At 41.3% G+C, this 24,657-nt stretch overlaps 1 protein-coding gene across 2 annotated transcripts in view; it reads right to left on the bottom strand.

Moving 5' to 3' along the window:
• adcy9a (adenylate cyclase 9a) overlaps positions 1-24,159 on the bottom strand; it is a 41,611-nt gene extending 17,452 nt beyond the window's left edge. For both annotated transcript variants that reach the window (XM_026170301.2, XM_026170302.2), the window contains exons 1-2: positions 22,174-24,159; positions 858-1,057 (exon numbers count right to left, since the gene is read on the bottom strand). In XM_026170301.2, coding sequence (XP_026026086.2) covers positions 858-1,057; positions 22,174-24,013 — 2,040 coding nt within the window. In that variant the 5' untranslated portion in view covers positions 24,014-24,159. The remainder of the gene's footprint in view (positions 1-857; positions 1,058-22,173) is intronic.
• Positions 24,160-24,657: the final 498 nt, after the last annotated feature.

Raw genomic sequence — 24,657 nt, 5'->3', positions numbered from 1 at the left:
GCACCACCACATTATGGGTGCCAGGTCCGAGCATTCCTAGATGAACAGTTTCCTGGAAAGTGGATTGGTCGTCGTGGGCCAGTTGAAAAGCCCCCAAGGTCTCCCGATCTGACCCCCTTAGACTTTTATCTTTGGGGTCATCTGAAGGCCATTGTCTATGGTGTGAAGATACGAGATGTGCAGCACCTGAAACTACGGATACTGGATGCCTGTGCTGGCATTTCTCCTGCGGTGTTGCTATCAGTGTGTGAAGAGTGGGAGAAGAGGGTTGCATTGACAATCCAACACAATGGGCAGCACGCTGAACACATTTTATGAGTGGTCAGAAACTTGTAAATAACTCATGAAAGAATAAAGTTACGTTGAAACCAAGCACACCATTGTTTTTCTTGTGACATTACCAATAAGTTTGATGTGTCACATGACCCTCTTCCTATTGAAAAAACAAAAGTTGTATCCAAGATGGCCGACTTCTAAATGGCCACCATGGTCACCACCCATCTTGAGGAGTTTGCCCCTCACATATACTAATGTGCCACAAACAGGACTTTAATATCACCAACCATGCCCATATTATTACGGTGTATCCATATAAATGGCCCAGCCTGTACTTCAGTTTTGTATGTTACTATAGACAAGTGGTTCTGACTGCTGGGGCACAGAGCTGGAAAAAAAAGGATTTGACCAAGGGAATCCTTTTTATTGTTAATGCCTGATTAAAACAATGCAGAGTGAGAAGTATTCTCCATTTCTTGATATGACAAGTATAAGAGCCACTGCTTTAAGTGAGGCATTCATCAGAAGGACAACAAGCATCAATGCCAGTTTGAGTTCCTCATATGTGGTTGTCCTCTTACCCCAATCCGGTCAGGTGGTTGGTGTGGCAGCAGAGGCTCAGCGGCTTTCGCCCCTCCAGGGATGAGGTCTGGTGTGTGGGTCGGAGGACAGGAGGAGCGGCTGACTCCTTCAAAATCCTCGCCTGGCAGTGCCATCTGAGAACAGCCACACTGCACATCATGATCCGGCTTCCTCCCTGATATCAGGTAGGTTTTCAGTTCTAACAAGAGAACAAAAAGCAATGCAGTTTAGAGGAGAGTAGCATAACTTTCACTTTACTGGTTGAGTGAGATTAAAAAGAAGTGAATTGCAGAGCACAACCGATGATAATTTCTTCAAAGCGGTGTCACTTAACACAATCCTAACAGCAGTGGCTTGCAATTGCTAAATTATTACTCGAGAATTTGTAAAGACCAGTCATCATGTGCCTCTGAATTCCCAAAGAAAGCAAATTTTCTTACTTACATATAAAAAATAAACTAAAATGGTGTAGTAACTTTTAAATTAGGGTCTATTTCCCTGAGAGGCACCACTGCACATGTTGCTGATAAAAAAGGACTGGATTATGTTGAAAATATGGACTCTGGGCAAATTTCTTTCGCCATTATGAACAAACAGATGGTCATGTTCAGGAATATGAATATGAACTGCTGACATAAGTCATTTTTATGGTGGTATGTACTGAGATGATCCACCTGGGTTTTAAATGTTAACCACTGTTAGATGTAACCAAAAATCTGATGATTCAGGCAGGTCTGTAACTGATTTGTCAATAAACTAATTTAATAATGAAAGGGCAGAAAAAAAGTCATTTGTAGCTGTTTTAGGTGTGTGGGTACAACAAGGAAGCGCTAAGGACACACCCTCCCTTCCCCGATCAGCACAACGCTGACCGTTAGCCATTAATGGCATTTGAGGAGGAAATTTTATACTTGTAAAAATCACGGCTAGGTGTAGACACACACTCTTCAAGCACACATGATCCATGCTTAGTGGATTTACACAAATGCTGACAAGCCAACGGTAATGCAATATTGGGTGTTTCACAAACTGTGTTTGCATATCAGCCCACGGCTCAGGCCTATTCACCTCGCTGAAGAGCCAACAAGGAAATATACAAACAGTGGATTAGAGAGATGGCCCATAGCCAGCTACTATCAGCATGTCCAAACATACAGTAACCTGGCTAACTGGCCTCATTGTTCAAACAGCTAAAGACGCTAACCATATTAGCAAGGGGGGGTGACTGGAAGAGCATCTAAAGGGTTACAGTGACATGGTCTATAACAGGTCGTGTGCTCTCTACTGTAAACTGACTGATGAAGTTACTATCATTAAAATGTGAACTATTTACTAGTAAAATTGAACTTGATGGCCTGCAAAAAGATATGTTTTCAATAAACTATCATTTATTCTACATAAGTGCTATTCTAGGTATGCAAGATAAGAGCTCTTAGGACAAATACACATTATTATCAGCGCATGCCTAGCTCAGCTATGTATGAGACCTTTTCAGGGGTTCTGTGGTCCCTGCAGCTTCATGCATGTGCTATGTGCAAACACTTGCTTGCATGCTTCATACACATGTAGTAAAGATTTAATGTTTCCAAAAATCATTTCAGGTGAAGACTGAACTGGATACATCACAGTAATGAAGTAATGAATCCCTGTCATAAAAATAGATGTTAGATTTTTTTCTGTTTTGTTCTTGAAAAAACAAAACAAACAAAACTGAGGTATGAACTGTAATTCTGGCCTAAGAATTGAGCTACGAACCAAGCTGTGGATCTGGAGAATCTGTACAGCCCTAAGAAATCACATTTCTGACAGATACTCTATTGTACAGTCAATTACTCTACTTGGGAGGAACGAAAGCATTATTCAAGAGTTCTGAAATAAAGATCTGAGTGCTCGTTCTATGAAATTCCTCGTGATCTGTCTGCATGCCAATGTACTGTTTTCATTTAACTGAAAAAAGAGGAAGATATGCAACCATGTGTCAGTCTGATATGTGTGACTGATGAGCATCCAGTTTATATGTGAAAGCTCGTGCGTCAGTCTGATGCTGAGTGGGAGTGTTTGTAAGTTGGTCTGTGTGCTACAGAAGATTATCAAACACACACACACACACACACACACACACGCACGCACGCACACACACACACACACACACACACACACACATTTCCATCCCTTTCAGTCCTCCTGCAGGGAGTTAACTCAACTCTCTCCAGTTTTTGTACTTTTATTAAATTAGTCTAATGGAGCGAAATGTGGATACGAAATTTTTACGTTCCTCTAAAAAGTCCAAGGGATGGTGTAAAGTAAAGCTAAATTATTCAAGTTTTTTATTTATAAATAATTAAAATGAAAGAGACGGACAAGCTGATAGCCAGTACTCTTAAAAAAACGAAACCCAGAAGTTGGCCAGCAAACAAAAGCCGCACACACACAGTTCACAAGCTGCACAAACTCTCTGGTACTAGAGCTCGCCTTTCTCTGGCCTTAAGTACTCTGGCCTAATTTCTGAGTAGAGTCAGCTGCACAAAAGCGTGGCACCTAAGGTGGGAGAGACGGTGGACACACCCACGCAGAGTCAAAATCACAGCAGGCCCAGCTGGGGCCGTAACAGATACTGTATTGGTACAACTGACACTAATACCTAGGTATCAATTTCTTTTTCTAACCTGTTGCTTTCGATAAAAGTTTAAGAAAACTTCCAACTGATAACGGTATTGGCTGAACTAATTTTATTATTAGATGTATAATAGCTTTATAGGGTTTTAATCCACTGTAAGATGCAAAAATTCTCTATTTAGAGATTCGAACCAACAGATGTGAGTTGCAGTTTCACCAAAACTTGTTATTAAGCTTCTTATCACCATAAAAATCATTCTGTTAAACTAATTTAATCATTCGAGTGTCCTGTGCTTTATTTTGGGCCCTTGAACCAGTCAGTGTCCTCACCCTGTGCTACTCAACTACAAGAATCGGTGTTACTTTATGTATGAATAATTTGTACAACAGTGACGTGGGACTTCAGCTACAGCAGATTATCAGGAAATATATCCAAGTAATTGTTTTAAATGGATCATTTAGACAACGAGCCTAAATCGGAACCAAATAATGGAAAAAATATTAAGAAACACAATGACTGATGGTTTCGTGGATTAAAATTATGTGAATTAAATGCTTTGCACTGCGCAATCAACATTTCGTAACCTGACCTCAACTAAAGAAGATTTCTGACTGCAATACTAGAAAGCACTCTTTGCATCAGAACACCAAATGAGGGAATGCCTTTTGGAAACATATCATTCATCACCCTAGTGAGGTTTTAAAAGCCTGTGCCCAGAATCTATGTCAATGAGGCTAAAAGCTCTTCTGGAGGCAGTTGGCCCACAAGCTTAGTAGCACACTTTCATTTTTCATAGATGAGAAGCCAAGAAATTCCTTAAGATGCATCAGTCTGACACCAAGAAAACTCCAACTGTACTGAATTGGCAGAGAAACCAGTCAGTAAATCTGATTACATAACCGGTAAACAAGAGTGGTCTCGGTGGAAACTTTGAAAATTTGTGTTCCATCTGCATCTATAAGTAGGAGACATTTTCACTTGTATTAATAGGAACTGCACCAGTGTTAATAACTGGTTAAGTTAGAGAGTTTAGATAGACAAACATCTATTTTGTGAATTTCCCTCTTACTCCAACATGCCTTCTTCATAACAAAAATGCTGACATGCTACAGACAAAGATACGGACAACTCAAAAACAGGCACTAGCAAGCGGCACACAGATTGTAAAGATGGTGAAATCGACCTAGAGTATTTTGAAGGCCATTGAGCCTCACAATGCCTGGCATAATCCACATTCCTTTTCTTCTTCCATTTCAGATTTCAAACGTTGTCAACAGCGTGCTTGAAAGTCTAAAACAAACCTTGAGGGAGTTAAACGCTTGATATAACAGACAGTGAAAAGATGAAGTTTTCCAGCAGTAAAGTGCACAGCAGGTTGATAGTTGTGCGCATGGATTCAAAGGTATGAGTATCTACTGCTTTCTAAGGGCAGCACACTACTACGTGTCTGTCTATTGATCTTCTACAGGCTCTGTAAAGGCAGCACTCTGGGAGAAACTGACACCAGTACTCTAAGCCTCAATGCAGCTCAACGGGCTTTATTGATTTATTCAGACCAGCTGCCTGGAGCAGAAAGGGTTCAGCTGGGGACAGCTACACATACTACAACCACACATACAAAAACACCACAATGCTCATGCTGTAAACACTTAGCCATATACCTAGACATCTAACAGAGTTAAGAACCTGACCAACCTAAATTACGTGGCAGGATATCTTAAAGTTTCTTCCTCTTTAGTCTCCTTTCGCATATCATTTTTCCAGACTAAGCCATCGTCAATGATTTTCATAACAAACATTTCAAACTCTGTGCGTGCATTGCTGCAACAGAAAATTACATCTGTCCAGCAACCACCCCCGCCCCCCAACTCCCAAGAATGTTGTCTGTTCTTTGTCAATTAACATCAAACAACATTTGATGTATGTTACAAGACTCAAAAAATTTTTTTTTAAATTATAGAGCCAGATAAGATAAGACGTGCTGGCACTGCATGTAGGATAAAACCCAGTTGTTGTTGTTTTCTGCACAAACTTCCAATTTATCGAAGCACGAACAAACGCACAGAGAAACGCGTGCACACATCAGAGATGCAACAACTCAGAGCTCGTCGTGATTACATCTTCCGTGATAGCCATGTGAAGCTGTGTTGCAATGTTTTCAGATCATTCAGGTAACAGAACTGGTAAATATATTGGGAATACATCAGAATATTCTAGTTTGTTTTCGCTTCATGTTCTAATTGCGATCAAATGTTCAGGCCTGTGGTTAAAAAAAGGACACAAACCGAACTGTGGGTTTCAATAATTATTACTTTATTATTATTCATCCTTTCGCAATCTGTCCATGCATCGTTTCATAATGTTTGTTTTTTTTATTTAATAGATCTGCATTAGATGACCTTAACACACGTTGAACCCACTTATTGAGGTTAAAGCCTGCTAAAGACTGCTAAATCATAAACTAACACACAAATAAATAAATCACAACACAGCAAATGAGATTTTACATTAGCAGCTCCGATGTTATCTCCTCCTGTATTAGCTGGACTAGCTTCTTTATGAATTCAATTATGTTTTGTAACAGTATAACGTGTCTCTTAAGCTCCTTGTGGCTTTTGTTTGGACCCTAAAATTATTTAAGAATGAATGGACATCCTAATGAGAAGGCCGAAATGTACCAGTGTGGTCAAGGAAAATATTTGCAACACGCAATGTCAAAACTAACCACATATGACAGTAGTGTTGACACATAAAGCAACAGCTACTTTCAGTTTGCTATCTGCTATGCCTTGTTTATGACAAGTTTCTTAGTTTTACAGCTGTATTAACACGCAACTTTAACTTAAAAATGACACAACTGACCAGATGACATAACATTTATAATAACCAAAAACAAAAACAACTTTATTTTTTTTGCATATCTTACCTCCTTAGCGTATACCGTATTCAGGAAATATGCAGCATCTCCATGTGGGAGACACATAAAGTGGATGAATCAAACTAACATGCACACACAAAAGTACCATTTTCTAAGCGTATGACTCATCGAAGGTAATGCAATGCGGTACGATTGCTCTTTTCCCTTATAGTCTCATACATTAGAAACCATCTCCCAACTTCTTAACACACGTGCACGGCTGGTTTTACCAGACCAGATCCACACAGGCATGAATCAATTAATCAATCAGTGAGACACGAAGATGAATGGAGAGGAAGTAAAGCTGAGTCGTCACATTCCACATGCACACTTGAAGCCCATACACATCATGGCTACACATACTCACCTACACAAACACACACATGCTACACAAACACACACGTGCTACACAAACACACACATGCACACACAGAAAATTACTCTCCAGAAAACAGACTCCCAACTCCCTGACACTGACACACATATAAACGCGCTACTCTATCAACATTAAAGAGCACCTACTGCACTCTTTCATTATTTACACTATATATACTGTTACAATGGCGGATGCTCAATAGTTTGAATGTTGTGTTTATAAAGTCCTGTAGTATACCTTTGAAGAGAAGAGATTTCTATGACGTACTCCAGAAGTACTCCTGTGCAGTTAGTAGTACTTGGGAAAATGGCAAATTCCCCAGGAATTTAGTCCTTCTTTGAAAACACCTGGACCAGGAACCAATGCTTATCCCAGGGGAATTCTCCTATGATGTGACGCACAGTGTATTTAATTTAACAATTTAAATGACAAATAATTATATGGAATATAAATACAAATATTTTAGAGCCTAATTTTAAAGATACAGTGTGTAAAATACCACTGCTAGATGTCAGATTGCAGTCAAATGACTACTGTCTTCTTACCCCAACCAATTCAAGTCCACAATCCTACTAAGGTGATTTGTTGAAGATCTCCTGAACCTTTGTGTCGGTAAAAGTTGCTGCTTTGGCCTAACAGTACCTGACAAGCTGGTGACAGGAGGGTCAGATGTATAATCTTCTGACACTAAGTGATTGGGCCGATAAATAAGCATATTTGTGCAAATTTTTGCTTGTTAGAGCCTTGACTTCAGTTCAGGAGATGAGTGTTGAGGTGAGGAGGAAGAGGATGATGTGGAAGGAAGGAGAGGGGGACAGGAATGGAAGAGGAAGATGAGAAAGACGTAATTCAAAAGAGATAATACACATGTACAAATGTGAAATGGTTAGCTAGAGATATCTGTGATCTTTAAATTATTTTACGTGGCTGGTCTCGAGTCGCATACATAGAATGCAATCAGGCAGGATGGTGAAATAAACTGTTCAGACTACTTCCCTCAGGAAGGAGGTTCTGCAGCATCCGGTCCCGTAACAGCAGACTGAGAGACAGCTTCTCCCATCAGGCTATCAGACTGCTGAACACGTCATAGACACCTCACCTCCACTACTGGAACTTCAACATTATGCACTCCATACTGTACAGTAATGCCACTGTTTTGCACATGTCTCAACTCTGTATATTTTTATATATTTTATCTATTGTTTACTCTATTTAATTTGTAAAATATGTGTACACACACACACGTAGAAAAATATTTAGTATACACATCCAGAAATGCATATACTATTATATATTGTACATATATTTATTAGTTTCAGATGTAGCCATTCTTGTATTTTGCTTGTTTACATTATTGTATTTTGCACAACTCTGTTGCTTGTGAAGCTCGCACACAAGAATTTCACTCACATGTGCTGTACCAATGTACCTGCACATGTGATGTGACAATAAAAGTGATTTGATTTGAAATCAGTTTCGGCCACTATTTTCAAAGTGGAGACCAACATGGCGACTTCCAAAAAACCAGCAGCTGCTCCTTTGCATATTTAATAGATTAAATCAAACTTTATAATGATGCATTCATCAATTTGTTGCAAGATTTAATAATCAATAGATATTTATGAGTGTAACATTCTTTTTTTAATTAAATAATATTAAAAATGACTTACTTTATCTTTAATATAAATGAATTTCAGATAATTTCGAAAGCTTTGATCAATTGTGATGGCCTTTTTCACTTTCATGTCATACAGCACAATGATTTGCTCGTACATACAGGCTGAATGATTTTGCAGCTTTGCATTGATACACACCCTTAGTACATATAAAGATAAACTCCTGAAAGGTAGTTCTACAATTCGTAAGCACAAACGTAAACATGAATCGAGACAGACTTGATCCAAAAAATGTGTACAAGTGTGCAACAAGCATACCGAGACAAATGTCTGGGCAAATGTTTTAAAACTACATCTGACATTTCAGACCATCCCCAGAGAGATGGCTCATTCCCAACTCACTACTTCCTGACAAATGACCTTTGACTTTATGGCAACTTCCAACCACATGATCAAAACAGTGACCCAAAGGTCGTTGACTCCCCTCTGGTCCCACACACAGAGAAGTGAACGTATGTGAATACAAAAGAGGGATGGAGACACTTCAGCAGACTAATTAAAGAACTTCCATCGTTCTTTGTTTTCTCATTCTTTCATTTTGCTGCTTGAACAATCAGAAATAAATAAATCCAGAGCTAAAAATAGATTTAAACTTGCTTCCCCCTTTCATAGATTTATCCTCCAACTGTCCAATTTTATTCACGTTCACCTTCAACTTCTTCTCCTTTGTCTCGCCAGACCTTACATCTCGCAGCACCTCTCGCTACCTATTTTTATAGTTGATCTGCCTCGTCTCTGCTGTCTTGTTCTTTCCCTTTTTTTTCAGCTGTCTGCCTTCAACTTTCTCCCACCGCTCACTCTTCCCCTCTCCAGCCCTTCCCTTTCCTATCCTCCAGTTTTCTCCCTGGTCCGTGGCGGGTCTTGAGAACAGGGCTCGACAATAGCAGAAGCCTCCATATTTGGACACGCTGATGGAACCGAGGGATGAGGCTCTCACACGATCCTCCTTCAAATACCCTCCCATTCCTCCCTCTCATCCATCCCTCTATCCCTCCTCCCTTCCCTCTTTTGAGCCATCATTTTAGTCCAGGGAGTTCCTCACTATCTCCCTCTGCTTCATCCATTTCTTTTCCTTTGCACCACCTCCTTGATCTTTTAAATGTCATTGCTGGGATTTAATAAAGCGTCTATAGGGACCCTGGTGGGTTTCTTCTCTGGTTTTGGTCAAACACGAGACCTTGGTCCCGTCGCCCAAGGGTTTGTTCGCATATTTCTAAATTGGTCTAATCAGGAAAAGTTGTAAAAGTCTGACAAACAACACAAAATGTTGACTTTGTTTTTTCATATACATATTTTGGAGTTGGCATTAACGGATTAAGGTTGGGGTCATGGGGATTTCCTATTAACATCGTGTTTTAAGAAAACATATTAGCATTTTCATCACCCGCAGTTTGTTTGCGCCACAATCAGGAGGTCCTACAAGTGTGTGAGTGCGCGGCATGCAGTACAGCGGGTTGACAGGAAAAGTGACGCACTCCAACTGCCACTGCGTCACTCTGATAAACATACAATCACGCACACACAGCTGTTAAAAGGCATTTAAGTGTCTCACTTCGCAGAGTCTCTTGAGTTTCGCCCGGGGAGGTTGCTATTCAGCGGCAGAGGAAAGTCCTTGAGGAAGAAATGACCAACCTTGGTCTTGCTCGGGAGAGCTGATGACGACTGATGCATCACTTTTTTGTGTGTGTTTTTTTAATGCATGCGCACACGGATGGGCACATACTAATCTTGACTCCATAGTGTGGTGGTTAAACCTAATGCAAAACACATGCAGTGCGGTGACAGATATTTATTGTCTCCGTGAGATCTTATCTGCTTCTGGTGCAAATGAACTTGATTTGCAACACTACAGAGAACAACTGTTGCACAGAGTGAATCATTCTGCTATCTGCCATAGATTCACAATGTCCAGTCACACAGTCACAAAGACACATACACACCTCCTTGCTGCCCAAAGCTAGTTTGTGGGAAATCCTTGGGAAAAGGTCATAACCACAGAATATGCTCCCTCTCTTCTTTTTCCCCTCCCTCTTTTTCTCTTTCCACTGATGTCACACAACTCTCTCTTTCCACAGACCACCAAGGGACGCCACTTTGCATTCCTATTATAGTATGATTTTACTGATACAGGTTTTTTGAAGGCTATTAAAAAGATATTTGGAAAAAGAACTTCTGCCATGTTGTTGTTCAGTGGCAAACCTCCACTAAAACAGCTCACTGTCTGGGCAGTATTTACTTCTAAGGAAAAAGAATTGTATTTTGTCTTCTTTGTTCTTTTTAAACATATTTGTAGGCTTTTGTTATTGGCTCAATAAAAACAATAGATAATTGTTTTTTTCATGATTTATGTGCATTTAATACATCTGTGGCATTCATTTCATTGTTCCTTATATAACATTATTATCACTTTGACATTCAGATATATCTATTGACACTAAAGGAAAGGTCAGAGGTCAAATGTGACATGATATTTTACATCTTTATATGGTACTTTCTATATAGTTGACAACACACACCACACTTGTAAAATTCATAGTTTCTAAGTTATAATGATTTTTAATCCATTTTCTACCAATAGATCATTAGGTTTACCCTAAAGGCCTTGGTGGATATAAGCAGAAATGAAGGGGTTGTTAACATGACTCCACTCTATATTCATACAAAGTTTCATCAGATTTCATTCAAAGCTTTTCGAGATCTCTTGTTTACAGACAGAAAGACATGCATGCAAAAACAGAACCTCCTTTGTGAAGGTAACCAGAAAGTGAAACTCTGAAAACTGAGAATCTCCTTTGTGGGAGTGTCCGGCACCGTTATACGTGGCATGAACGTGTTTTTAAATGGCAGGAGAAACCTGAGCAAAGCTGTAAACAAGGATGACATGTGAACGCCATACAGAAAGACCATGGCTGGGTTAGAAGCTAGGCCCATCTTTCTATGAACCACTGGCTATTTTGGGTACAACAAACAAGTGTTTTAAGAAAACACTCAGTAACTCATAACTTATGTAACTTATGTGTATGTATGCACTTCTTGCTTCTCCGTAATTGGATATGCTAATTCTCAAGGTCTCACACCTGCAGTCACGTCTTCTATGTGACCAAAGGGCATGTTGGGAAACAAAGGAAATTATTGACTGAACTTGGCAGGTTAGCGAAAAGTCGCCACACCCAGCAAATCAGATCCTTTGTTGAACAGATGGAAATCTTCTACAGATTGCCATTTTTTTACTTAACTGTAACTACTAATGCGAGTTTTCCTTCTTTTACTCAGTGAAATTATTCTGACTGTGGATACTGTGTTGTGGAGTGCTTGCACCGTGTCTCTATAATTATGCTTGCAGGTCATTTTGACCCACGTGCCATCAGAAACATATAAAACCCAGGCACGAAAAATCTGTTTTTGTTGTTAAAAATTACTTTATTTTCACTAATTACAACATTGAAAACATTGAAAACATTGAGTAACAGCGACTTATCCCAGTGGCTTTATAGCGCGGCAATGTCAGAGGCAGAATAAACTGAGACTCAAGCTTATAGATGCTTTTGTTTGTAGCCTAACCTTAAACAACTCATTTGCTATTTTTAACTGAGTTAGTGGCTCTGCATCCAGGGGTGTTTGCTATTTTTGTTTTTTAAACGAATGAATGATGTGTCTGTGACAACATCTCATAATATGTGATCGTTCAAATGACTCATTGCATACATAGGGAACACTATGTATGTAGCATACAGTGGAAAGTAAAACACAGCGGTCCTAATATGTCAAATCCAAAACTTCTTTGAATTCATTCAATTAAAACAGAAAACTGTAAAAGCCAGAATGTAATGCCTCCCTGTCTTTTTCCATTGCAGCTGTGATATTTAAAAAGAAAATTTTACACACTTAAAAAGGAAAAAAATACACATCTACACAAAACCTTGCCTGCAGTACAATGTGCCAGTCAAACATTTGAGCAAAGTGTTTGTCTTCCATTCTTTGCTCATGCCTTGACATATCTGGGATGTGACTGCCCAAATCTTATTCTGCCTGTTCCCCTCACAGGCTATAAACTCTTTTTCTCCAAGCACTTCGGCTTTTATAAACCAGTGCAACGGAAGCTCATGGATTTTTTAACAGGCTAGGGGCTGCGCTCCGTATCTATTATTCAGAACAGCCGTTTAACACAGCACCACCCCAGCAAACCATAGCCGGCACACACACACACAGACACACACACACACTCACAGGGCAGTAGAGGCAAACCACGATGCTGCCAAACTGACACGCGCAGCTGCTACGAATGTGGAATTTTAAACAGCTGTCAGATTACACAAACAGACATAAAGAGCAGAATAACTAGCAGGCAAATTAGACATATTATTGTGTCGTGTGCAAACCCTAAATGAAAGTCCGCAGATGTCCATGGCACAACCTTGAGCCACGCGCCAACGTGAACACGTTCAATTTTTGCGATTCTACCAGTCATAAAATCTCTTTGAGCTGGTCAATTAGTAACAGCGAGGCAGGAGTGTCAGGTAGGCCTTTGCCCCCAGAAAGTGAATTATTATGGCAATCTACCATTCAATGGTGAAAGGGATGACCATGACAAGGCAAAAACTCTCAGGGTCTGATGGCACGAACTGCATCTTACCACATAACCATGATATCAATGGCTTAAACCCGGTCACAGAACATAATAAATGTTATCATCTACTCTCCGAGTCCTCCCACATTTCTTGTGTGCCTCTGAACGAATTCATCGGAATTTCGTCCCCAAACACCCGGACTGATAAAGAGCGGGATTTTTATTGTGTTTTCACACGATTCTTGTGTTTACACAAGCCAGCTTTATCAATCTCTACCTAATGTTGACATTTTTAGTCTCCACTTTAAGCTGTGCTAGCTATTTCACTATATGCCACCCTTTGTACTTCACACAAAGGGTGGCACCTTTGCATGAAGTAAAAAACCAACAAAAACAATCAACAAGTCATATTCTAGCACCGTCACATGGCTTCATGTGATCATGCTGAAGACTTCTGGATATGAGCTAAACGCAGGCAAACATACACCAAATGTAAAGACAGCGCAACGTGTGCCAACGCTGTTAGGTAAAGCTCCACTGAAGCTCAAATATGAACACGAGCATGTGCAAACACACAAATACATGATGGACTCACGATGGACAGAGCTATGCAGGTGACTCCTGAGTAAGGTGTAGGTCGTAGAAAAGACTAGTTATAGATTAAATGTAGTTGTGTGTGTCTCTGTGTGTAGTCTTCTTGAGGACCAGTTTGATTTTTAAAACACAGAGTGGAGGCAGTTTTGGCTACTTTCAAACATCTCGCTGTTGGGTTATAATGGTTCGAGTTAGAGTTAGATTTATTTACTTCTAATACAGGTTGACTTCATAATTTAATTTAAGTACATGTACATGTACAAATGCATGTTTGTGTTTGCTATACATCTGCAATCAGACTAGGACAGGGCCGGGCACGCTTATCAACACTGAACACACACACATACACATTTGAGTCATGTCATTCTTGGGCAATGGAAATGACAAACTTCTAGTGAAATAAGCCGGTTGTTTGAATAACAGCAAGGTGATTAGACAGCTGCCTGGGTGAGGGAAAACTAACTGTTACTACAGATCTATTTAAAGAAACAGATGCAGAGGATAACAGAGCGTTATTACAGGTCATTCAGACGTTAGAAGGAAGGGAAACTGTGTTTCTGTTAGAATCGAGACAAAGAAGACCATCTGTAGAAAGGTCCTGCTCCTATTATATTCTGCTGGTTCATTGGCTCCTGACAGTCAGAGTTACATTATGATTTACTATCAGATCTACAACATCATTTCTCTCTCTGGGACACACAGAGCATTAATGGTAATGGAATTAGGATGTACTTAATATAATACTGCAGGAGACCATTTTGCAAGTCATTTCTGAGCAATTTGTGCATGTACAAGACTGGAGAGCAGAGCAGCGTCACGCTGGTTATGCTTTTCGGCTTTGAACGTCTTCACATTATGCTAAACTTCATCAGGTGTCAACTGAAAATCATTTTAAATTTAAAAAAGTAGTAATATGAACTAAAACACGCACACACAGCTTTATCAGGACAAACTGATTTGCTACGCCTACAAAAATCTCACTCGTTCAGCTTAGTTTCACTTGGATCATATTTTTCCCCATCCATGCCTGCAGTGTTGCTTCCATACTATATTTCAAGGATGTACATATTTGACTCCAGGTGTGAAAAATGAAGCCGATGGAGAAGATCAAATTCTTTTTAAAGGCCACCACAGGCTGCAAAAAGAACCCTGACTATACGGAAGTCTATGAGAAAATTGCTTTATTATTTCAGTAAACATCTTTAAAATGAATTTTAGAAGTTTAGTCTTCCTCAGTACAGTATGATCTCATTTTGCAGTTTATGATTCTAGTTACAGTAAAACAGGAGGGCTTCACTACTTTGTGACTGACTGTTGCTACCATATGAATTGAAGATATTTTCTTTCGGTTCTCAGTCAGATACACATCTCACAGTCATGTCCAGCTTCATGCGTCCATCCATTCATTTTCTTCTGCTTATACAATTAAAGCTACCATGGGGCAAGAGGCAGGGTGCACCCTGGACCGGTCGACAGCCTGTTGCATGGCCAATACAAAGAGACAGACAACCACTCATACTCGCATTCACACTTACAGCCAATTTAAAGTCACCGATTAACCTGACCCACTCACGGCATGGCTTTAGACTTTGGGAACAAGGTGTACTACCTGGAGAGAAGTCACGCAGCCACTGGGAGAACATCCAAACTGCACACAGAAAGGCCCCGGCCTGATGGTGGATTTGAACCACCAAAGTGCGGTCCAACGTGACGTAAAACATGACTATTTTGAGGTTAGATTATCCAGGAGGGACCGACCTCCTGCATGAGAGCCAATCAGCAAACAAAAGAGTTGATGAAATAGTTGGAAAATTATTTTTTAAGCAGTTTAGAACATGTGTCAGAAATCAATGTAAACTTCCTAAAATGAAAACATAACAAATAATCTGTAAAGTTTTTCAAAGGAAAAAAACATATCATAAGTGAAATGTTTGATATTTCCAATTAAAAGACTGATTTTGGAGCCTGTGTCTGAAAAAAAAGGAGCTCTACATACAGAAACTACAAGTTTATCACTGCTTACATCCCGCTGTGGTCAAACACTACACCACACCTAACAAACAGTCCCAAATAACAAGAAGAAGCTACTTTTAGCTGCTTCATAAATGTGGTTGCCACTGCAGGTAACTGATTTGATTTGGCAGACTTTTATGCCACATGTTCTTCCTCACATAACTCCAAAGGGATTTGTGGCTCCTCTCAGGATCAAACAGAGCATCTTTTCTCTTGTTAGGCGAATGTGCAAATCCTATAAGTAATAATATAAGTATCAAAATAGTGCTGCTGCCAAGGATTTCAGTAGATTAGCATTTAAAGAAGCTAGAGGAATTAAATCAGAACTGTTTTTACTAGTATGTTACCACCATCAAGTCCCATAAAGCGTTTCATACTGCGCTTTATGGGACTTACAGGATTAGTGAGTGATAAGCATAAGCCCTGGTCCTCTTTAATTGCCTGCAATGTCTGTCACACCTCGAGTAAAAACATTAAGTAGTAAAAGTGGTTATATGCCCATACGTTTATTAAAATATATATAGACCTAGTTTTTCCTTTGTTTTCAGCTCTAACGTTACTGTACTTTTGTACTTATCACTTTTATCATACGCAGTGGATACCGAAAGACACGGAGCCGCTTGGAAGACCACCTAGAGAAGTGATTTCAAGTGACCTTTGAACCTTACAGTGAACGCATTCCTCCAAACAAACAGATCGAGGTGATGCATGTGACAATACCATGAGAGAGCCTTGCAAAAGCAGATGAAATGAGACAAAAAAAGATTTTCTAAGAGAAAGAGATGAACAAACACACAGCGTTTTAAAGCCACCCCGGCAACCTGAGTTCACCTGTGAGTGATAAACTGATGTGTACAGTAAAAGCACCTCTGTGTACATAAGACACAAAGACTTTGATCAGCCATTTCTTATCTTTACTGTAAAACACACACAGGCGGAAGCACAAGCCCACGTTTTGTTTGGCTAGCTAGCGCGGTGATGTAGCTCCCAATGAAGGGTGAAGATCTGAAGAGCAGAGCAAATTATAACGTGGCAGCGAGAGCACTGCTGTGTGTTTCTGTCTCTGTGTTACTGATCATCTCCTCCTGACAGGTTTTGTTAAAAATCAAAAAATCAGGATTAACAGCTGAGAAACTGCAGCTACTGAGCGAAAGCATGAAATACTCTTTGGCCTGTGCAGCTGTCGTGGTTCTTTTGTGCAAAGACTGGTTTCAATAATGATCCTTTTATCATACTGTCAATTTATAAAGCAGTTTTTAATGGTTAATTATCTACCACACCAGACATTTCATCAATACATGTGCGTGCCTGATAAATGTTCAGTGATGTTGTTTAGGGGGGTTTTAGTGTTGGTTGTTGTTGGGGTTTTTTGTGTGTTATTTTACTGATCAGCTAAATGATCAGCAAATCCAGAATATACTTCTTTATACTGGCAAAACTCTAACTAATTAAATCACTGTTCAAGTGTTCCAGTAAGGCTTGAAAACACCATGGTTTTAAACTGAAACAGCTCAAATGGAGTCCATATACATTACATGTAATTAATGAGCCAAGGAAAGCTTGTTTTGACATAGTGTGAAAGTCACTGTCTGGGCAGCTTTTGAATGTATTTGCATGAGATTTGGAACTTCTTTTGTCACTTGACCCATGAATACCCCGATCGTGTTGAGACAGATAGGAGGAACGTGCACGGTGGCTTTCACAGTAAATGATTTTGCTAGCATGTAAGATCTGAGATTAATAGAAATGCTGAAAATGAGCCAGTCACCTTTACCTCCAGAAAACAGTGGTTGACGCCAAATATAGTGAAAAGAATACAAACGGATAGCCCTGTGACACACTAGGGCTGGCCTGGTACGGCTAAGGATCTGCTGTTTGCAACTGCATATTTAGGTGACATGTTTGATTTAGCAAAGACTAATCAGCCTGAGGGCATGGACTTTCCACTGAAACTCCATGCAAGAGTAGGATGGACCAGTTTGTAAATATGTGTGCGAGCGTGTGTGGAAAAAAGCCAAATGCATGCAGCTTGCATGTATACACGTGCAAGCACACAAATATGTATACACACGGGCACCAAGTTTAGACGCAAATCGAAACTGAAAAGGCGCTAGTGCTACGCCATGATACCATGAGAACAGTTCAAGGCTGATACCTTGAGTCTAGCAGACGTATAACAGCCTGCTATATTGTACTGTAAAGGAAAAACATTGCGCATTAGCGCAAGAGGTAAAGCAGGGATAAAGAAACTGGCTAAACACGAATACGCGACAGAAATGTGCTTCCCTCACCACCTGCAGTGAAATCTGAGTGTGTTTGTGTGCTTGAAGCTAAAAGAGATATGGCAGGCCTGGATTAGAGAGGACGGAGGCGGCACGAGCATTTGAGCAGAGCAATCAGTGACACAAGCAGGATTTAAATACGAGGCAAAGCAGGAAAATTGAGAATGCAAAAATCATCTCGCTGGAAATAAACTGTGTGTAAAATCTGACAGCACGAACAATAACATCAAAAAGGTCAAGCAGAAAAAAACCACACATGCACAGGAAAGAAATACAGCTGCACACACAGGCCTAATGGGCTTTAATAAAAAGTTGCTGTAGATTTGGAGCTTTTCAGTTGTGGGTGTGAATAGATATGCATCAAATGAGCAAAGGTAAATGGAAATTGTCATGTACCACTGAGCTGGAGGGAGGATTTGGACCCAAAGTGCAGGATGCAGGACGCAGGACGTGAAAGCGCTTCAACTTTATTACTGGTAACTTAAGAAGCGCTGCTATAACTACCACATAGTTAAAAAATTATGACTTCTTCTTCTTCTTTCAAGTAAGGCAAGTTGTAAAGAAAACAGATTCCTCATGGCGCACTGAGATGTGATTTGCAGCTGCGTCATCCATTGCACAAACTGCATTTCTGATACAGGCTGAGTATTTGTAAAGGAGAGAATGGCAAGTGGTGTTTCAGTGAGAGAGAATGAATGGAAGCATGACACCGGAGCCGGCTCATTCAGCCTAGCGAAGGATCTATAGCAAAGCTGTGACTAAAGACAGACAGCAGACAGCACTAAAGCACTGTTACACAACAGGACCACATGTACAGGCCTGGGTGACAGGTGGGAGACTGAGGCAATGAATGTGTTACACAGTGAGGATGAGGCAAAGCAGAGGGAGAGATGCGGTACATGAAAGGGAAGAAGACCCCGACATGGGGTGAAGAGGAGGGGGAAACGCAGCTTACAGACGGAGAACACCGAAGAAACGCACAGAATTAATCACTCGTGTCAGACAAGGAGAACGGACACCGTGAATCATAAAATCTCAGTTTCGCAACTGTCTGAGATTAAAGGTACCGGGGATTAATAACTACTCTGTAACCTATTTTCAAACCCAATAACTGACTAGGGTTGTGTGTTTGAAATTGAGGCGTATGGATAACAAAGGGAACGTTGAGAAATGGGACAGCTCAGTTAGCATTTCACAGTAAGTCAATAAGCAGTATATCAGAAAAAGCTAGCTTGGAGACAGTGACCGAATGAAGATGAGAGAGGCCATAACTACACAATAAATTGAGAAAAATGTCCAAATGGGAACATTTGGCTACAGCAGTTGCAACAGTTTATCTTCAGAGTCAAAGATGTCTTAAAGAGCACAATATTCTGGCAGCTTTACAAATCTCTGGTTTAAGGTGAGAAAACTAACACTGGGAAAAGCTACAAAAGTTGGTTAGCTTGCCGATTCTTACCTTTCTCATTACCTGCCTTTTTCTCCAATCTAATATTCACACAATATTTCTCAATAAAAGTTTCTACATTGAGATTCTCTGAAACACAAACACGTCGATGTGCACCACTGCACAGAACAAAATGCATAAAAAGATGCTGGTGGGTAATTTACAAATAGTATCACTGCTCTGCAATCACACATGCACTGCAGCTCCAAACATGCAGATGAGAACAGAAATGTCAAATGTTGCCTGATTAGCTGGTCTTCATCTTGCCAACTCTCAAGTCTAAGTGATTTAAAAGTGCAGAAGATGTGCAAAGGTGTGAATTTTGTTACATTTGCTGCTAGCGTGTGGGCGTTTCCTGCACGCTTTATCCAGGCAGCTCCCTTCCCTCCCTCCCTAAACCACATGGATTGTTTGCATTAATGTGACTGCATCTTAAGCAGACTACTTCCTGCTCTGTGCTACTCATGAAAAAGGATAACTGTGGAAATGATCCTGAACCGGACGTACCGGAAAACCGTGAAAATTGCTGTAATCTGAGTAGTTCCAAATGCATTTCACCTGGCACTGTCGGCAGCAGAGTATGCATCACAGCTGAGCAGATGATTCATTAAGCTGTTTGTAAAATACATAGCTGGGACGTTAATTAACGCATTTCCCTTTTTAAAATTACATATTGATTATGTACAAATGCAATTTCTGTCAGTTTATCCATATCAGCACAATCTCTAAAAATCCAGTCTGGATCTAGGCTCTCGTTTTTTGCTCTTTTAAAAACCAAAAACAAACAAAAAAAACCCATCTCTTTCTCTATGCAACAGAAGCAAACTGTTATTCTCATCTCTCTCCCTGAAGGAAGGAAACGGTTTCTGTTTCAGAAGGAAACTAGATGTCATTCTCCACTTTTCTCTCCCTCAACAAAAGCTGCTTGTCAATATCTCATGTTGTCACTGTTCGCCAGTCTAGAAATAGAAAGTGATGGCACCATTTAGAGCCAAGTGTGAATACGCTCTGACATAAGGCCTGACAATAGAACAGACAGTCTTTTTTCACAAGCAACCCAAGATTAGACGGCCCACGAGGAATTCCCTGCTGGATAGATTAGTTCCACTGATGCCGCTTTCGGCAGACTATTGAGACACACTCTGTGTGTCTATAGGAAAAGATATGTCCGGTGGTTATGTGTCATATTATCACAATTTATCATTTTTTAATTATCAAAAATTATGAAAGAAGTCTGTCATGTTTTGTCTTAAGAGTCCTAACTTAATCAAACCACCACCAGCAGAGAAAAGGCTCGAGCATTGGTATTTGGGAGGCTGTGACAATCACTGTTTATTTTTCACATGATGAATGACTAAGCAATCTATTGCAACTAACTGGACTTAATAAAATATCCTGCTCTTTAATCCCGGTAACCCCACTGTATGAATTGCTGAGATTCCTAAACCACCAAGAACAAAAAAATTCCTATACATTTTTTTCCTCAGCAAACTTTATGAATCATTTACTCATGGACTCCAAACCCTGTAAATGCTGAACAGGTTGCATAAAGCTTCAATTTCGTCCCATACTTTTAACCCTTTCTCTGCTGTCTGTCTAGTCTTTCCAACCTATCGCCTCCTTTTCCTACAAATGGTGGTCACACGACGATGAACACCTGCTTAATCCAGAGGATTCCAACAGAATACCTGCCTCAGAACAGTAAAGCCAGCCAGTCCTGCTATTATCAACCGCTATCTCCAGCTCCTGCTGCCCGACCGCGACGACAAATCCCAAACACAGTCAGAAATATGCAGCAAACACAGCACTGACTGAGAGCGCTGAGAAAACAAAAGTCACGTATGGAGGTTCTTTACTTTGAGAAGCACAAAACAGATGGTTAGAAACTGGGTTTAAATAAAGAGTGCCTGATTTGTGCAGCCATGTTGACCTTGTTTGACTTCATGGGAACTGCTTGATCAAACATAAACTTTGTGTATCAGTCACGCTCACAAATCTAAGCCATCTCTGCTGTATATGCCAATACCTATCCTGTTACCCTTGTGCCACAAGCATCCATTTATGTCAATATTATGCAAGTTTCCTGCCTGTAGTGAGGACTTCAAATCCATTTGTTGTTTTGGGAAATTAAAAGGTTCTAATCACAATAACACAAGACTCTGTCTGCAGACTTGTGCTCCCAAATAGCACTTTTATCCCCACAAAACCATTACTGTCATAGGGTATTGATGGAGAGGGTGATATATGTCCTTGAGCAACAACGTGACATTATAAATATGCATTGAATGCTGTATAAGAGTTTAAATGTATTGCAGTGGTTTAGTCAAAAATCCCCCGTGCAGAGACAACATATTAACTGACTACTACTTGAATGACATCCAACTGATAGAAACCAAAACTTGTGTCTCTTCCTGGTGCTCTAATCTCTTAGTCTTTAAGGTTGATCTCCCACTTCTGCTGGTAGATTGTTTCAGCAGGAATAACTGGTCAGATAACATATTTTAGTGCTGTCTAGACATGCACTGACCCTACTCATTCGCAATGACCAAGTGCTAAGATTAGTTAGCTCTCAAGCTTCCACCTGTATGAATTTATTGAAATGTGATAGCCCGCTCTTCCTGCTGTTTAGCAGCTAATTAGCTCTTTATCCCAGTCCAGTGTTCAGTGCAAATGTTACAAACTCAAAGAACTTTGAAGATAAACCAACTGGTAATCTTTAATTTGTTAATATATCTTTTAAAATAATAATCCATGTCTAAGCAGAATTCAAAGGCAGCAACCCTCTCTGTGTGACTGTCATGCAAAGAAAGTTGAACAACCACTTACCCTTCAGTTTCTCCATCACGCTCGGCCCGGCTCTCTCTGCCACACGTCCATCTTCTCTCAGGTAACGGTCATCCAGGAATCCCACAGTGGCTCCTGATAGGTGAACCTTTCCTGCCACACCCAGTTGCTCCATCAAGTTAGCCAAATTGACATCATTTGACCATACGTCAAATTTAAAGCGTTTTATTCCAAGAATCCCACACAGGACGGTGCCTGTATGGACTCCAACGCGCATGCTGACCGTCTCACGTGTCTCCTGGCAGAACTGCTCGATGGCCTGGATCATGCCTAAGCCCATCTCTACACAGCAGTAGGCATGGTCCGGTCTGGGCTCAGGGCAGCCTGCTACGCAGTAATAGCAATCACCCAGAGTGCTGATCTTTTCACAACAGGTTAGCTCACAGAGCCTGTCGAAACGTCCAAAAAGGTCATTGAGAAGGCCCACCAAGGCCGGTGCCGACTTGTTGGCAGACATTTTGGTAAAACCCACAATGTCTGCGAAAAGGATGCTGACAGGGTCCATGCGTTTCATATTGAAAGGCCTAAATATTATCTGCCCACTAGGGATTGAGGTCTTTTTGCGTTTGTGATTGTTGTGGGGGTTATTCTTGGAGTTTGTGACACTTTGGGATTGTGAAGCTCCACTGCCCCCTCCGCCACTCACTGAAACTGCTGAGGCTGAGCAGGCACCAGAGGAATATCTCTTTCCAGAGTTCTCACCACCGCCCTCGTCGTCCCCCTGCTTCATCAGCTCGTCTGCGACCGGTCGCGGCATGACTGAGTGGATCATGCGCTCCTTCAAGGCCTTCTCCACCTCTAAGTCCTTGCCATGCATGATAGCCTGGCCCACTTTGAGAAACGTGCTGCGAGAACGCACGTCTGACATAATGAACAAATGGATGCCAATCACATGGGCACACAAATGGAGCAGAGCTTTGGCGGGTCCCAGCCAACGGAGAGTGTCAGAAGTCTTTTGAAGGAACGGCAGCCATCCTAATGCCTCAAATAATATAGAATACAGCAGCCCCAACATCACAGAGGCATATAGGCGGACATGGAGGACACTATATAAAATCAACAGCACCTCCATGCACAAAGAAAAGGTTCCCACAGAGGAAATACAAGGGGATGAACATACTGGTGTGCTGTCCTGTGAGGGATGTGAGGCATTCCCACCACCGGCCCTCTCCAGCCCAGTGTAGCCATCGGTTTGTATCTGTGGAGCTAATGTGATGGCGAAGGTAAACGCTATCAGGAGCAAGGAGGTTTGGTTGTACAGCAACGTGTATGACTTTGTGAAAGTAAACAAAAAAAGGAGCACTAGTAAGACTAAAAAGAAGGCTGTAGGGGTTAGGAAGGTGACGGGGTTGCAGCAGTCACTTCTGACCCCAAAGTACACCCCCCAGACCACAGATGCTACTGCCAGGTAGAACAGCACATAACGGAACTGCCGCTGGGTCTGAGGAAAGCACCTCTCTTGGCACGCCTCCTCCAGGATGGGAGAGTCGAACTTGGGGTCCCAGCACTGAGCAGCAGAGCGTTCAAACAGTTGCGGTACCTTCCTGTGAACCCTGGATGTGGAGGTCACAGCCGGTCTGGAGTCTGCCGAGCTGCAGCTGGAGGAGATGCTGCATTTGTGGGTGTTAGGGTTCGTTTTATTCACAGCCCCACGGGCAGCAGCCCCTCCTCCCCCACTGTTGGCAGCCCTCAGGGGCTCATGTTGATGCACACGTGGCGCGCTGTTGGTAATCCGCACTGTCACGGCGCCGTCCCCGCTGGAGTCGCATGCCACCTCCGTGTCACGCATAAGAAGCTGCCGATGATGCTGTAGAGTGGCCATATTGACTGGTGTGACGCGGAGACGAGGTGTCAGATATTAATATTTTATGTTGATATCTCCCGATGATTGCTCAGGCAATTAGACGCGGTGCGTGGGCGCCGTGTGTGCACAAGTGGCACGCGGAGAAGGGAGGAGGCGGCGGTGATGGAGTGACAAACAGGCAGACAGAGGGGAAGCGAGAGCAAAGGTGTTTGTTGGAATAATCACACTGCATGAATGGTGAGCACGGGACAGACGTATTTGCTACGCACGCAGCAGCCCGCACACTCACTCACATAAGACGCGCCGTTCCAGTTTCTTGAGCAGTCCATTATCCGACCCCGGGTTTGCGTCAGTACTCACATTACATGTATCCTTCTCCAAAGAGGCTCTGGGTATGAGCCCGGCTTTCTCTCCAGCTGCGGTAAAAACACCGTCATCACTCTTTCTGCCTCCTGAATAGAACATCCTTCTCGGAAAGGAGCCTTTAGTGATGCATCTGTTTTTGTGCCTTTATCAAGTCGGCCCTGTCGTTACATGACTGGAAATGACCTCCTCTGAGTGTGCGCAATATTTCGGTACTACTGACATTACAGTTAGATGCCGTTAGGGAAAAAAAACCCTTACGAGTTCCCTCATTCCACAATAGCACTGTTTGTTTGGTA

This window comes from Astatotilapia calliptera, chromosome 6 (genome assembly GCF_964374335.1).
Source record: "Astatotilapia calliptera chromosome 6, fAstCal68.1, whole genome shotgun sequence".
Lineage (NCBI taxonomy): Eukaryota > Metazoa > Chordata > Actinopteri > Cichliformes > Cichlidae > Astatotilapia > Astatotilapia calliptera.
This window is presented reverse-complemented; position numbering and strand designations above follow the sequence as displayed.